The sequence below is a fragment of the Podarcis melisellensis genome (genome assembly GCF_964234715.1).
Source record: "Podarcis melisellensis genome assembly, chromosome: 1".
Taxonomy (NCBI): domain Eukaryota; kingdom Metazoa; phylum Chordata; class Lepidosauria; order Squamata; family Lacertidae; genus Podarcis; species Podarcis melisellensis.
The window spans coordinates 127,304,397-127,321,511 of record NC_138528.1 but is presented as its reverse complement, the minus strand read 5'-3'; the positions used below and the strand labels follow the sequence as shown (position 1 = coordinate 127,321,511).

The 17,115-nt window shown below is 47.5% G+C and overlaps 1 protein-coding gene across 3 annotated transcripts in view; it reads right to left on the bottom strand.

Annotated features, from left to right (window-relative positions):
• NRP2 (neuropilin 2) overlaps positions 1-17,115 on the bottom strand; it is a 252,609-nt gene that overhangs the window by 43,282 nt on the left and 192,212 nt on the right. For all 3 annotated transcript variants that reach the window (XM_081913721.1, XM_081913722.1, XM_081913720.1), the window contains exon 15: positions 13,718-13,762. In XM_081913721.1, the coding sequence (XP_081769847.1) occupies positions 13,718-13,762 (45 nt within the window). The remainder of the gene's footprint in view (positions 1-13,717; positions 13,763-17,115) is intronic.

The window sequence follows — 17,115 nt, the reverse complement described above, 5'->3', positions numbered from 1 at the left end:
TAACGCTGTACGGTTTTTAACACTTGATTGGGAGCCACCCAGAATGGCTGGGGAAACAGCCAGATGGGCGGGGTATAAATAATAAATTATTATTATTATTATTATTATTATTATTATTATTATTATTATTATTATTCACTATGTGCCATGCGAAGGAGGACTTTCTTTTGCCTGTTCTGAATCTTCCAAGTTCCAGTAGTATGAGAGAGAAAATCTTCTCTATCACTCTACTCACACCATCACATCTCCTTTTCTCTAGACTAAAAAAACCCCAAATGTTGTAGCCTCTCTCCTCACAGGGCAGTTACTCCATCCCTTTGGCCATATTGAGTTATTCAGAAAGCTGCATGCTTCAGACAGTATATTTTGCATGGAATGCAAAGATGCAACGAAAACATGCCTAGCATTGTTGCTGGGAAGCCCCACAAGTCCCCACCCAGACCCCCTTGCCTGTGGGAGCAGCAGCAGGGTGCATCTATCATGGCGGGGAAACCATTTCTCTACCTTTGAGCGTATTCATTTAAGGGTGAAGGTAAGAGTACGTTTCCTAGCACAATTCAAAGTGTTGGTGCTGACCTTTAAAGCCCTAAACAGCCTTGGTTCAGTGTACCTGAAGGAGCATCTCCACCTCCATCATTTTGACCGGACACTGAGGTCCAGCACCGAGGGCCTTCTGGCGGTTCCTTCACTGTGAGAAGCAGAGCTACAAGGAACCAGGCAGAGGGCCTTCTTGGTAGTGGCACCCGCCCTGTGGAACTCTCTCCCACCAGATGTCAAAGAGAAAAATAACTACCAAACTTTTAGAAGACATCTGAAGGCAGCCGTGTTTAGGGAAGCTTTTAATGTTTAATAGTTTATTGTATTATGTAATATGTTTATTGTATTTTAGTGTTTTGTTGGAAGCCGCCCAGAGTGGCTGGGGAAACCCAGCCAGATGGGCGGGGTATGAATAAATTATTATTATTACAGTGGTGCCTCGCGAGACGAAAATAATCTGTTCCGCGAGTCTCTTCGTCTAGCGGTTTTTTCGTCTTGCGAAGCAACCCTATTAGCAGCTTAGCGGATTAGCGCTATTAGCGGCTTAGCGGCTAAAAGGCTATTAGTGGCTTAGCGGCTTAGAAAAGGGGGGGAGCGAAAAAAATCGCAAGACTCGCAAGACGTTTTTGTCTTGCGAAGCAAGCCCATAGGGAAATTCGTCTTGCGAAGCGCATCGAAAAACGTAAAACCCTTTCGTCTAGCGGGTTTTTTGTCTTGCGAGGCATTCGTCTTGTGGGGCACCACTGTATTATTATTATTATTATTATTATTATTATTATTATTATTAAGGCAAGATTATATTGCCTTGGGTCCAAAGGACCTGCCCAATCTAAGAGGACTCCACAACTGGGTCACTCTCTCTGAGCGGGTGGGTCACTGGGCAGCCCACACTCACTCTCTCTAGTCATGGAAGGGATGCGCAAAATTGAGTATTCCCTTCCATGGCTAGTTGCTGGGCTTCTGCAAGCAGGCCTCTTGTTTCCTCCTCAATCCAGCAACAGCAGTGACTGCTGCTTGGAAACCAATTGTACGTGCATTCTATACATGCTCTGAATTTTACGAGGGCGGGGGGGATAAAACAGGGAGGGCTGTGCATGGCTATAAACCCAGAAAAGAGAAGTTTCCCGCAAACAACCCTACTGAAACAAACTCTTCAAAAAAAAAAAAGCTGCACTCCTATGCACCGTTACCCGGGAGTAAACGCCACTGAACATAGGGGAACTTGCTTCTGAGTAAGCATGGGTTAGGATTATGTTGTACAACACCAGCAAGCTGCTTTCCATGCAGTAAGTAATTATTTTCGATGTGGTCTATCTGCTCAGTGGGCTGGTTTCTGGTTCAGCTGTCTCAAATGCCGGGCCCCCAAATTAAGTTTAAAACTACAGTGGTACCTCAGGTTAAGTACTTAATTCGTTCTGGAGGTCCGTTCTTATCCTGAAACTGTTCTTAACCTAAAGCACCACTTTATCTAATGGGGCCTCCTGCTGCCGCCACGCTGCTAGAGCACGATTTCTGTTCTCATCCTGAAGCAAAGTTCTTAACCTGAAGCACTATTTCTGGGTTAGCAGAGTCTGTAACCTGAAGCGTATGTAACCTGAGGTACCACTGTATATCCCAGAGCACGTGCTCCTCCAGAAACAGGGGAAAAAAATAAGCAGCCACTGAGGGATTTGTAATGGAGCAGCAAGAAAGATTCGATTTGCAGCACATACGTGAAATCCCCTTCTGGCGCGCGCAAGCTAGAAGCCACCATCTAAGCCATCAGCAATGACCTCCCATCTCCACAGAGAGGCCGTTTATTGGAGAGGGTAATGGAAAGGTGACCTTTCTTCTCGCCCTCCACCAGAGACGACCCCCTCAGCGGCTGACTGGAGTGACCCAGAATGAGAACGTGCGGCAAACCTTGCGCAGAGCCTGTTCCAGACATAACTAGAGAGCCTTGAATATTAAGACCCTCTCTGGCAGGTATCAGCTTGCAGGGTCCTCCCCTCAAAATAAAATAAAGAAAAGTTTAGGAGAGAGAGAGGAGGTTCTGTTCCTGCCTGTCTTCTTTCTTCGTCAACTGATAGGATTAAGAAGCAGAATGCTTGATGCCATTCCAGCTATTTCGCGAAGAGGCTTCTACAATCTGCCTCTTGCACTCATACTCACTCACTAAAGGTACTAATAAGAAGCTTGCTTTGCTTTTAAAATTGATATTGTGAGGGGTGTGGGCTTAGAATATGGAGCTGCAAACATCAAAAGCTGTCTAACTCCCAGTTCCCAAGGCAGATCACTGCATCTCAAAAAATCAATCGACCAAATTCAGGTCACAGTCAGGGAAGGAGGGTAGACTCTGCAGAGCAAACTGCTCCAGATGACTCCATGCCAGATGGGGAGTGTAGACTGCAAGGGCCTCGGGGGTAAAGGGAGTGACTCCTGAGAGTACGCATGATCCAGATTGTGCTGCCTTCCGTGGTTCTGGCTCCATCTCATGGCCATGTGCCCTGTTGCCTCTGGAGTCATGTCACTGGAGTCTGTAGCCCCTCCTGAACCCGTGCCCTGGCAACTGCCTAAAGTCAGGGTCATGACACGACTGAGCCAAGCCGTGCTGTATAAGCGAAGGCAACAAGGAAATCTCCTGACCCTAAATATGTGAGGTAGTCAGGCCACGATGGAGTGCTAAGTACATTTCACTGGTTGCAATTCCCATCCCATCAATGGGGGTTAAGATGGCGGAGGGAGCCAAATTCATAGCCAGTCTATGCACTGTGGGTTGTAGGAGAGGGGAGATATAAAGGTAATGGGACCCCTGACCATTAGGTCCAGTAGTGACCGACTCTGGGGTTGCGGTGCTCAACTCACTTTATTGGCCAATGGAGCCAGCGTACATCTTCCAGGTCATGTGGCCAGCATGACTAAGCCGCTTCTGGCGAACCAGAGCAGCGCATGGAAACGCCATTTACCTTCCCGCTGGAGTGGTACCTATTTATCTACTTGCACTTTTGTGTGTGCTTTTGAACTGCTAGGTTGGCAGGAGCAGGGACCGAGCAACGGGAGCTCACTCCGTTGCGGGGATTCGAACCGCCGACCTTCTGATCAGCAAGCCCTAGGCTCTGTGGTTTAACTCACAGTGCCACCCGCATTAATTCAGAGGACTTCCAATTAGCCTGATTCACACCCACCTTCTCTGCATTCCTTGCTTTCTCCCCCAAATGAACATTTGGTTCATTTTCTAGTGGAAACTTCCGTCTTGTTTCAAGAAAAGAAACATTAACAAAGGTGGCTATAAAACAACACTGGAGTAATAACGCTGCCTATCTCCTTAGGGAGGATGAACAAGTACAAACTGTCCGGCAAAGTGACAAATGATGTAAATATCTCTAGTTGATCTCCCTGCTGTGCCACCCAGGCAGCCCAGGAATGAAAAACACAAATGGCAGTTTAATCACCAACCTCTTGTAGCCAAGTCACTGGCACTTCAAGGTCTGAATTCTCAGAGAGAGCAATGCAACCCTATGCCAAGGGGGAGGTGGAAGGGTCCTTCCTGGCTCAATGATGACCTTTCTTCCTTCTATTCTACAGTTAAATGATTAAACCTTGCTGGAAAAGGATGCTCTTTCCCTTTCTCTTGCCTTCAGTGTGGGTAGAAGTCAGAGAATGAGAATCATGACTGTCAGGGAACTGCCATCGGAGCTAGAGGCGGAGGCAAGGCTCCCAAGCGATGCTGGAGAAGGGCCCAGCAGGGAGAGAGGCAGCTCATCGGCTGGGGAAGGAAATCAGCGTAACACCAGGGATAAAGGGGGGCAGATGGGGGAATTGGCGAGGGGGCTCCAGGACTCCTCGCCGGTGACCAGCGGGGAGAGCACGGGTCCTCCGCCCCCCACACCCACCCTGCGCAGAAGACTTCCACGCAGGGAGAGTAGGTGGAGACTTGGCGTCAAAGAGCTTCTTTGCTGGAAGAGGTTCAAGAAACGCCCACTGACGGATTCTGCTAGCGACTGAAACAGCCATGAAGTGAAGGGCTGTACAGACAGAAAAGGTTTAACCAGGCAACCTAGCCAGGAGTGGCGGCAACTTACGTACGAGCAACCCCTATAACCATTACAATGACTGAACTATATTCAGGTCCAGGGGAAACATGTGCATAAGGTAAAAGTAAAGGGACCCATGACCATTAGGTCCAGTCATGGCCGACTCTGGGGTGCGGCGCTCATCTCGCTTTATTGGCCGAGGGAGCCGGCGTACAGCTTCCGGGTCATGTGGCCAGCATGACTAAGCCGCTTCTGGCGAACCAGAGCAGCACACGGAAACGCCGTTTACCTTCCCGCTGGTAAGCGGTCCCTATTTATCTACTTTCACCTTGATGTGCTTTCGAACTGCTAGGTTGGCAGGAGCAGGGACCGAGTAACGGGAGCTCACCCCGTCGCGGGGATTCGAACCACCAACCTTCTGATCGGCAAGTCCTAAGCTCAGTGGTTTAACCCACAGCGAATCATGACTGAACTATATTCAGGTCAGTGGAAAACATGTGCATATCTAGACTCAATTAGCTGGAAAAATCAAGTTCAAGTGGGTCTTAGGTTTGGGGAAACCTCCACTGGGGGGCGGGGCAAGGTATTCTAGAGCTGTACAAAGAATGAGATATTTTAATGTTTTGTGGGATCTCTGGACAGAATGGAAGCAAGGAGACTTAAGTTCCTTATGGGGTGGAAAAGAATCCATACTTTTTCTCGCATAGTGTACCAGGGATCCGTATTTGTGCAACACTGCTTTCTGGGGAATGAAGTCTACAAATAAAAATGCATTTCCAGGGCATCACCTGGGTCACAGGCTAACGTTTTTATTTCATAAATGTACCTGTTTCCTTGCTGTCGTTTCACCTTAACAGACTTTCCAAGCTTCTTTCAGCTTCCTTGGGCCCTGGTACTGTGATCCTATCCTCCAAGACTACCATTTCAAAAGGGATGTATCATCCCAGAATTTTGGTGGTACTGATCACACTACCACCCCACCTTCCCCATCATTGAATCATGCTTCTGATGAATCAGCTGCAGCCGATGATGGACCCTAATATTCTGTGCCTAGCTGCTAAAGTTGCTTAGGGTGGTTTCAGGTGTGCCTGTGACTTCCTTTCTCTCCATTCCCCTTTCTTTTCAGCATGCAGTCGGGTGCAAGTACATATACCGTATTTTTCGCTCTATAAGACTCACTTTTTCCCTCCTAAAAAGTAAGGGGAAATGTGTGTGCGTCTTATGGAGCGAATGCAGGCTGCACAGCTATCCCAGAAGCCAGAACAGCAAGAGGGATTGCTGCTTTCACTGCGCAGCGATCCCTCTTGCGGTTCTTGCTTCTGAGATTCAGAATATTTTTTTTCTTGTTTTCCTCTTCCAAAAACTAGGTGCGTCTTATAGAGCGAAAAATACGGTACATAGTCATCTGGTGCGTCTTATAGAGCGAAAAATACGGTACATAGTCATCTCTTGTAACATATAAACGGATGCCACAGGGTATATAAATGTAGATATGGTACATGTGACCCCAAAGTGCCCTAATTCTTTTTCCTCTCATCATCTTCTATAGCGTGATAAAGCCAGTTTGGGGCCAACAGACTTTGTCACACTATCCTACTGCTAAAAATAGTTGCCCATTTCCTTCCGACCTAACACTGCAGATTCCATCACCTTTAGGATACACGTACCAAGACCAGCCTTAAACCAACGGTCCGTCCTGCTTTGTGCTACCAACTCTGGGTGGCAGCAGCTTGCAAGGAGCTTCGGCTGCTCTGCCACTCGGAGTCCCTTTGGGAGAAGCCGCATGTCAGAATCAATGCTGAAAATGGCCAACCTATGTCATGTTCTCTCTCGTCCTCCCCGCTCCCCCATATCCTAATGATCAATATGTTAAGCATTTCCCTCCCCTGATCAGAAATAGCCAACTATGTGAGCAGGGAAATGTTCAGTAGAAGGGTCTCAAGTAGCAGGGCTAGGAAACATAACAGGTGAAGTGCTTTAACAAGCGGCCAGGGGAGATGGATTGCTGGCCTGGGCTCAGCTACGGCTCCTTGTGTACGTTTCCTAAAGGTAACATGCCCTTCTCTTACAGGCTGAAACCAAAGTAACATAACAACAACAACAACAACGGGTTGATCTTTTAACATCCCTAGCGTTGAGTGGGAAAAATACTGGCAACTGTTTTAAGTACAGTGGTACCTTGGTTTAAGAACAGCTAATTTATGAACAACTTGGATTAAGAATGCTGCAAACCCGGAAGTAGGTGTTTTGGTTTATGAACTTTGCCTTGGAAGCAGAACATGTTCCGCTTCCTGTTGAGTGTGTTCCATTTGTAAATTGGGTCCCATGCTTCTATGGGAAAGCACGCCTTGGTTTAAGAACGGACTTCTGGAACGGATTAAGTTTGTAAACCAAGGTACCACTGTAGTTGGATAGGGGAGGGTTGTTGTTTTTTGTCTTGGTAATAAATAGTTCTGCCCTTAGGGCCACTTTATAACTTACGCTTTTTAGGGGTATGCCTATTTAGGTGAACATGAAAACATGCAAAGACCAAAAAATGATAAACAGGTACAGTCGTACCTTGGATCCCGAACACCTCGGAACTTGGGACGTTTTGGCTCCCGAATGCCGCAAACCCGGAAGTGATTATTCTGGTTCGCGAACTTTCTTTTGGAACACGAACGTCCGAAGGGGCTTCCACAAGCTTCTGATTGGCTGCAGGAGCTTCCTGCAGCCAATCAGAAGCCGCGCTTTGGTTTCCAAAAGTTTTGGAAGTCAAACGACCTTCCAGAATGGATTCTGTTCGACTTCCAAGGTACGGCTGTATTTGAAAACAACTGCAGATTTCTGTTGGGGGAATGCTTGGTTGAAAACCCAGTTTCGCTGTCAAAACTAAGCCCCATTGTTCTGTGGTTCCCCCAACCCTCTGGAGTACATTTGGGGACCACACAGGGGGAGGGGGAATCCCCTTCTCCTAGTGCCTATCCAAAAAGTTTGGTGAGCTGAAAAATCCCTGGCTGCTGCCTTGAGGATTCCCCCAACCAGCCTCAAATATCCCAGTGTATAAAGGTAAAGGGACCCCTGACCATTAGGTCCAGTCGTGGCCAACTCTGGAGTTGCGGAGTCATCTCGCTTTATTGGCTGAGGGAGCCGGCCAATAATCATGTGGCCAGCATGACTAAGCCGCTTCTGGCAAACCAGAGCAGCGCACGGAAATGCCGTTTATCTTCCCGCTGGAGCGGTACCTATTCATCTACTTGCACTTTGACGTGCTTTCGAACTGCTAGGTTGGCAGGAGCAGGGACCAAGCAACGGGAGCTCACCCCATCGAGGGGATTCGAACCGCCGACCTTCTGATCAGCAAGTCCTAGGCTCTGTGGTTTAACCCACAGCGCCACCCGCGTCCCCTATCCCAGTGAATACCTGGTAGCTAGAGCTTATTCCATTTATTTCTGCTGAGCAGAGCATGTGGGATCCTGCTTCAACTAGTCTGGAAAGGACATGCAGTGAAGGTCTGGGAGGAGAGAACTCTTGAGGTGTGGGGAGGGACCACAGCTACCTCGTCTCCCGATTCCCTGGCAAACTTTCAAAGCGCAAGAGGAAATCCCTGGGCTGCAACCTGGCAGTCCTGCTTAGTCCCATCAAAATGTTTACACAATCTTTTCTGACACAAAAATGGCCTGTGGAAGTCATCCCACGTCCTTCAGTTGCAACTTGCACGGGGGCCTGCGAATCGCTCAGAGCTGGGCTGATGTGGAATACAGCTGTGCCTGGTCTTCTGTCAGGTTAGGGTGCCTCATATATGAAAACACAGCAGAATGAAAGCACATCCAAGCCGTCTCATAAAATCCACCCCTCAGGCCATACAATCTCATATGTTCAACAAAATTACTTTTAGGCTGGTGTTTCTAAACTCTGCTTCCAGTAAACACGGAGCTTTAGTTTTGTTTTCATTTTCAAGGGTAACTAGCAATTTGCATTTGCCTTACTTTTTGTGAAGAACGTAAGGAGCATTCAATGAAGCATTTAATTTATACAAGGCAGAGGGCTGGCTGGCATTCAGAGTTCTCACTGTGGGGATAAATCTGTGTCTAGGGTGTACCAGTTCAGGGTTCATCCACACTTCCACTTGACCCATGCTCTCTAGGTCTGAGCAATTTTCTGTTTACCCGGCCACTATCCCCAGGAAACCCCACTCTTCAAGCACCAAATCAGAGCAAATATCAACCCACCAAAAACCCAATTGATGTTTGCTCCAAATCAGCAGTAAAGATTGGGTTTTCCCAGGGGAAAGCCGCAGGACAAGCCGATGTCCGGATGAGCCCTCAGGCTGCATGACTGACTATTCCCCCATATGAAAAGAATCTCTGCACATAGGAAACTAGCACATCAAGGAGAAGGCTGGATTAGAACACGTCTACTAGGCATCTAAAGTAAAGGTAAAGGGACCCCTGACCATTAGGTCCAGTCGTGACCGACTCTGGGGCTGCGGCGCTCATCTCGCTTTATTGGCCGAGGGAGCTGGCGTACAGCTTCCGGGTCATGTGGCCAACATGACTAAGCCACTTCTGGCGAACCAGAGCAGCGCACAGAAACACCGTTTGCCTTCCCACCAGAGCAGTACCTATTTATCTACTTGCACTTTGACGTGCTTTCAAACTTCTAGGTTGGCAGGAGCAGGGACTGAGCAACGGGAGCTCACCCCATGGGGGGGACTCGAACCGCCGACCTTCTGATCGGCAAGTCCTAGGCCCATTAGGTCCAGTCGTGACCGACTCTGGGGCTGCGGCGCTCATCTCGCTTTATTGGCCGAGGGAGCCGGTGTACAGCTTCCGGGTCATCTGGCCAGCATGACTAAGCCACTTCTGGCGAACCAGAGCAGCGCACAGAAATGCTGTTTACCTTCCCGCCGGAGTGGTACCTATTTATCTACTTGCACTTTGACATGCTTTCGAACTGCTAGGTTGGCAGGAGCAGGGACCGAGCAACGGGAGCTCACCCTGTTGCGGGGATTCGAACCACCGACAGGAAGTCCTAGGCTCTGTGGTTTAACCCACAGCGCCACCCGCATCATGTAGAAGGATTCCCACCCTCCCACAGAAGAACATTTCTGCTTGTGAAACTTCACTTGAAAGGATACAGCTGAGACACGAGTCAACCAGCAAGAGCTAGGCCAGAGTCATAGCTGGGTGTTTCTGCAATCACAGATTAAAATGCGGATCCCAAATTCTGTATCAGAACACGCCGTGGGGATGTGCAGCCCGGCCGCCCTCCTGTCTTTTGAAAATGTGACAGGATTGGACCTCAGACCGCCATTTCGGTCTCCTCCAACTGGAGTGAGAAGGGAGCATGCCTGAAGTAATATCCTATGGTTTATTAATAACTCTGAACAAATATGCCCAGGACTGGAGCAAGCACTGCCCTCAAAGAGGTGCTCTGCTGAGAGCCCAGCATGCTTTGCTTCATCCTGAGCATACTTTGAATGAAGATGGATTCACTGGTGTGTTCACGGCCTGACTGCTGTACCAGGGAACCTCCGCTCTGACTTCTCGCATTAAAACCAAACAAAATGCCAGAACCCTTACAAATAAAATATTTGACTTTTAAAAGCTGAGCTGCCATTCGTATGTAGCAGGGCTGCAATTCACTCTCTGGTCCATCTCTGCCTCCTCCCACTCCGACTGATAAAGGGCAGTATATAAATTGAAATAATAATAATAGTAATATGCTAACGCAAAGGCAGTGGAAGGACAGAAAGAGATTCCTAGCCTAGCACAAGTACAGCAAGCATAGAAAGACCTGAGATCATAGATGGTTGACAAATACAGCGGGATTTGGCCAATCATATTATGCAGATGATCACCTTGCCAACAAAGGTCCGTATAGTTAAAGCTATGGTTTTCCCAGTAGTGAGGTATGGAAGTGAGAGCTGGACCATAAAGAAGGCTGATTGCCGAAGAATTGATGCTTTTGAATTCTGGTGCTGGAGGAGACTCTTGAGAGTCCCATGGACTGCAAGAAGATCAAACCTCTCCATTCTGAAGGAAATCAGCCCTGAGTGCTCACTGGAAGGACAGATCCTGAAGCTGAGGCTCCAATACTTTGGCCACCTCATGAGAAGAGAAGACTCCCTGGAAAAGACCCTGATGTTGGGAAAGATGGAGGGCACAAGGAGAAGGGGACGACAGAGGACGAGATGGTTGGACAGTGTTCTCGAAGCTACCAGCATGACTTTGACCAAACTGTGGGAGGCAGTGGAAGACAGGAGTGCCTGGCGTGCTCTGGTCCAGGGGGTCACGAAGAGTTGGACACGACTAAACAACAACAACAAATTATGCAGATGACGACTCCAGTTACTATATGGAAGCCAAGTTTAACTATCTGCCATTCATGAATGAAGGCTTAAGGGAATTCCTGTTAACGCTACAGATTTGCTTGCAACGCCCATGCAACTTCTTTGTAATTTTAAGAACAGAAGACGAGCCTGTTGGATCAGCATTCTGTTCTCACCGTGACCAACCCGAAGCCCATGGGAATCCCAAAAGCAGGGCCAGAGCACAAGAGTGTCAGCATCATGTCAACAATGGCCAAAACTTGGGGTTGAACTATTGGGTCTGCTTCCTGTTAGGAAAATAATAAATGAGCCAGCAAAATCTAAGTATAAAAATAATCATAATTAGGTTGCTAAGGAACTTGGAAGCATTAACTTCCAGATCAAAGCAGAGGTTTATGGATGTCTGTGCACCTTTCACCCTTGGCCACAACAGATGCGCTGCCTCTCCGTGTTCAATGCCGGACGACTTTACAAACTACTTTTCAAAGAGAAACCACCTTCTCCCACCCACTGAGAAGGCATCTCTTCTGGAGTCAAAGCCAGCCGCTTTGGTGACGCGTCAGCAACGGCCTGAGAGATTGCTCCAGGAAGAGCAGTCTATCCAATGATAAATAAAAAGGAAATGATTTAATAGAAGCAGAAAGCTCTTGGAGGCGGATGCTCCCTGCCTCTTTGCCGCGCCGGGGTTTTCACCATCCCACAGGTGAAAAGAGCGTTACACAATGAAACGAAATGAAAAATCTCTGGAGCCGCCATGCTCCTTTCCCCACACCACAGCATCTCCACTGACTCAGAAACAAGTTTAATGAAGAGGGCAGTCTCTCCGAATCCCTCTCTCCTTCTGTTTCCCTCTGAAGGTTTTATCAACTCCAGGCATCCCATTTTCTTTTCTCCAGGCCAGAATTAAGCTATTAAATGCACAATTTCACCCTGCTTCTCTCTTACTAAATGTCAGCCTTCAAACTCAGGGTGACAGCTGCTCCTGTGATCCAGTCCGCTCCCCACCCTGCTGCTGCGGTCCCTAAAACCCCCACCGCAGCCCCTGCCTTGCCACTTTTTGGCTGGAATGCAAAACCTCTCTGTGCTAAATATTAATCATTCCCACCTCATTGCACTTCTAATTCGCCACTGATTTGGGGGTTAAGCCTCCCTGCGGCTGCCGTTCATTTCCCCAGCCCCACATCTTAAAGCTTCACTGCTCTTCCCTAGGCGCTGCAGAGGCACAGGGAGTTTATCTGTAGCCACATTTATCCCTGTTACCACTTGGCCTCCATTTTATTACATCCGGGCGAAGCTGATGCGTTAAGACCACGATCTAAAGCTTTCAGGTGTCCTTCTAAAGTTGGTTTGTGAAAGGCTTTTGACCAGGCTGCAGGGGGCACACCTGAAAGATCCAGGGATCTGTTGTAACACCTCTGATCTAGGCAGACAAGAAGTGGGGAGCTGCCCTTGAGACTGACCCAGAAACTCCAGTGGGTGCAGAATGCTGCAGCGAGACTCCTTACGGGGTCCTCGCTGCGAGATCACATTCACCCGGTGCTTTACCAGCTGCACTGGCTCCCAGTGGAGTACAGGATCAGGTTTAAGGCGCTGGTTTTAACCTTTAAAGCCCTATACGGCCTAGGACCCTCGTACCTACGGGACCGCCTCTCCTGGTATGTCCCACAGAGGAACTTACATCTTGGAGGTCCCAGGCCACAGGGAGGTTAGGCTGGCTTCAACCAGAGCCAGGGCTTTTTTGGTCTTGGCCCTGATCTGGTGGAACGCTCTGTCACAAGAGACTAGGGCCCTGCGGGACTTGACATCTTTCCGCAGGGCCTGCAAGACAGAGCTGTTCCACCAGGCCTTTGGCTGAGGCACAGTCTGACCCCCTCCTTTGGCAATCTTCACAGAACTCTATCCCAATGGTTGCCATCAATTTGATTTGAATTAATTTTATAATGAAATGATTTTAGAATGTTGTATTATTTTATTGTTGTTAGCCGCCCTGAGCCCGGCTTCGGCTGGGGAGGGCGGGATATAAATTAAATTATTATTATTATTATTATTATTATTATTATTATTATTATTATTATTATTTCACCTCTCTAGTCTGTGTCAGATGGAGATAAAGGCAACTCCAGCGCAGGAGAGCTCTGAGACTGTGCAGTCCGCAAACACTGACACCTCTCACAGGGTGCCTTTGCCATTAACATCCGGGTGACAAGCAGAAATACTGTATCTGGAAGTAGATACAGTGGAGAAAAAATGCACCTGTGGAACTTCAGCCTGTCACACTGCAGCTAAAGGCTTAAGAGGCGCACTTTTTTGAAAAACAAAACTAAAAAATGTGCATCAAGTTTCACATACTGAGCTGCAAAGGATATTGACCCAGGTGAAAGAAAGGGCACCTGAATTTCTTCCAGTTCCCCCTGGGAGCCAAAATGAAGAGTTTGCACTAAAGAGCAGCACAACTTATGCATCAATTAAGTACACCTATTTGCATTTCATTTGGGGGCACCTACAACTGACGTGAAAACTTGGAACAGGTTTTCGGTTGGGAAAACCTTCCGCGAGCTTTCGGACAACTTAGACGGATTCAATAAAAGCGGGAGAAAAACTGTTCTGTGTTTTATGGGGCAAATAACAGCCAAGCTACTTTTAGCCCCCTTGTCTGCAGACCGTATCTAGTCTAGCGCCACCTGCTGGTGTTAAGGGATGATGCAAATGTAAACATCTTGCATAGCAGCAGGTCTTGTGTTAGTTTTTCTGTTTCTTTCTTTTGCGCGCACACACACACACATTAATTTTTTAAAACTAAAATAAAAAAAACCATGCAGCAAGAAAGAAACTGCTAAAAGAAATGCAGTTTTACCTGAAATTTCAAATGTGTGTTCTCCAGGGAAAGCTGCGATGGGTTCTGTAAAGAAACAGGAGAGTTGAACTTTAGTCTGATCTCCAAGACAACAGATGAGAGATTCCCCAAAACGGCCTTAGCGGCATGTGATCCTGGCAACAATGCAGAAAGCTCAGACCTACAAGAGCCTCTTTGTGCAGCTTCCCCCAAATTGCCGTTTTAAATGATTATCCCCCCCCCCCTGAACTTAAGAACTCTGCTGGAAGTCATATCTCTAACAAAGCAATCCTATGTGTGTTTACTTGGAAGCAGGTCACACTGGGTGAAATGGGCCTTACCCCCTAATAATAAGTGTCTTTGGGAATATAGCCTGACTCAACATTCCTTCTAGAGCAGGGGTAGGCAACCTAAGGCCCGGGGGCTGGATGCGGCCCAATCACCTTCTAAATCCGGCCCGCAGATGGTCTGGGAATCAGCGTGTTTTTACATGAGTAGAATGTGTCCTTTGATTTAAAATGCATCTCTGGGTTATTTGTGGGGCCTGCCTGGTGTTTTTACATGAGTAGAAGGTGTGCTTTTATTGAAAATGTATCTCTGGGTTATTTGTGGGGCATAGGAATTCGTTCATTATTATTTTTTCCCAAAATATAGTCTGGCCCCCCACAAGGTCTGAGGGACGGTGGACCGGCCCACAGCTGAAAAAAGGTTGCTGACCCCTGTTCTAGAGACATCACGAGATCAAAGTGTCCAAGCATTCATTCCCTACGTACAACAGAGAACACATATCCCCTTCTGGAGTCAAGCTGAGAGATGTTTGGAAAGAGATTTTTATGTATAATATTAGCAGCTTCCGCAGATGCATGAGCCCGAAGGTTGCATGAATTCTCCCCTCCTCTTGCCCTGAATTTCACATAGTCTGTGGTGCCTGACGCTACATGTTTCATAGTCAAATAGGAGAGTGTTCATCCCAGCGTCTGACTAAGCGCCAAGCAACATTGCTATGTTACTCATGCTTTTAAGAAAGTATGCTTGCTGGCCAATTTCATTTTAGAGAAAAAATCAGGTACACAGCTCTGGTCTGCAATGTACGTCCGCTGCCGAAAACCCTCTTCTACCTCCACACTGCTTTGATCCTGCAGATGCTGTTGGCTGCAAATAACAGGCCTCGGGACAAAAAAGGAGCAGCGTTTTTCAGCAGGAAATTGGCTCAGGAGCCCAATCCAGATCAGAAGTATGTTCCAGAACATGATTCCGCAGCTGCTTTTTCCCCCTCCCCAGATTAAGCTGGCCAGTTTAAACGTGCTTTTTTCAAAAGTGTGAATAGCATACCATGCTATCTGACCACAAGATCGGCTGGTTTGGGATACATTAGACCAGTGGAACTGAGCTCAAAGGAACAGTCTTCCAAATGGGATGATATCAAGCACCAGTATACCTGAGGAAGCGTCCCATTGTTCAGCCCAGACACTGAGGTCCAGCTCCGAGGACCTTCTAGCAGTTCCCTCACTGCAAGAAGTGAGGTTACAGGGAAACAGGCAGAGGGCCTTCTCGGTGGTGGCACCCTCCCTGTGGAACGCCCTCCCATCTGATGTCAAGGAAATAAACAACCATCTGACTTTTAGAAAAGATCTGAAGGCAGCCCTGTTTAGGGAAGTTTTTAATGTTTGAAGTTTTATTCTGTTTTTCATGTTCTGTGGAAGGCCACACAGAGTGGCTGGGGAAACCCAGCCAGATGGGCGGGGTACAAATAATATATTATTATTATTATTATTATTATTATTATTATTATTATTATTATTATAATCAGTAACAAGCTGCTAGAAAGAAACGGGCCAGAGAAGCGGAGTAGAAATGATAAATAATAATAATCATCATCCTTAAAATGGGTTTATATTTTTTCGTAGACATTCTGACTCACTCTTAAACTGCCTCAGGCATTTACCTCTGATATTATATTACAAGGATTATGGTGGGTGATTCCTCCCCTCCCCAGTCGGGTCTTCTTTGCTTTTAAAAGCTTTGTTCCAAGCAGAAATTAATGTGATAAAGCTGTTCCTTAGCCCAGGGCAGCAATGGCAGCAAAAGCTTTCCCTGCTGAATTTTGCAGGCAGCCTACAACTCTTAAAGGCCAGAAAGATGTTGGCAACCATTTGCTGCAGTACCACTTTACAAGGCTGTTCAAAAGGAACCACATGATCCGAACATCTCTGGCATCCCAGAAAGAGGAAACCTAGTCAAGGCCTCTTCAGGTCTCCTGGCCAGAGTCAACACTTTACTGCAATTTGCTTACCGAAATAAAAAGCTATGCAGTTTTGCAAATGGGTAAAGGGACTTAAGTTTCCTCCACCTAAACTAGTGATGGGGAAGCTGTGGGTATCCAGGTGTTGATGAACTACTAATTCCACCATCTCTGACCACTGGCCATGTGGCTGGGACTGACACCTCTCCTTGGGCTACCTTTTCTGCCTCCCCGCTAGGCTCCCAAAGCCCTGGCACAAGCCAGGTGCCCACTGAAACAGAGACAGATAATTTTTTGTGTTTCTTATTTTATCTCCTGCTTGGACTACTGCCATGCGCTCTATGTGGGGCTACCTTTGAAGGTGATGCGGAAACTACAACTAATCCAGAATGCGGCAGCTAGAATAGTGACTGGGGGCGGCTGCTGAGACCACATAACACCGGTCTTGAAAGACCGACATTGGCTCCCAGTACGTTTCCGAGCACAATTCAATGTGTTGGTGCTGACTTTGAAAGCCCTAAATGGCCTCAAAGGCCCAGTAGACCTGAAGGAGCGTCTCCACCCCCATCGTTCTGCCCGGACACTGAGGTCCAGCACTGAGGGCCTTCTGGCGGTTCCCTCACTGCGAGAAGCAAAGCTACAGGGAACCAGGCAGAGGGCCTTCTTGGTAGTGGCGCCCGCCCTGTGGAACGCCCTCCCATCAGATGTCAAAGAGATAAACAACTACCTGACACTTAGAAGACATCTGAAGGCAGCCCTATTCAGGGAAGCTTTTAATGTGTGACATTTTAATGTATTTTTAATCTTTGTTGGAAGCCGCCCAGAGTGGCTGGGGAGACCCAGCCAGATGGGCGGGGTACAAATAAATTATGATGATGATGATGATGATGATGCAGTAACAAGCTGCTAGAAAGGAACAGGCCAGAGAAGCAACACTCAGAAAAGCAGCGCTCTGCGATTCCGTGATTATTTTCCTTCTGCATTCTGCCTGGGAACGCAGTCTCTTGGCTCCAGTGCAGTTTCAACGGAGTGCTCTGAAACAGTCACCCTTCCGCAGAATGCAAGTGACAGGTTTGTCAAAAGAACATAATAATAATAATAATAATGTGAGTTATTAGATCCTTTTCTCAAGTTGAAAAGGAATTTGATTACTTCTCTGGGTGACAATTTTGAAGCA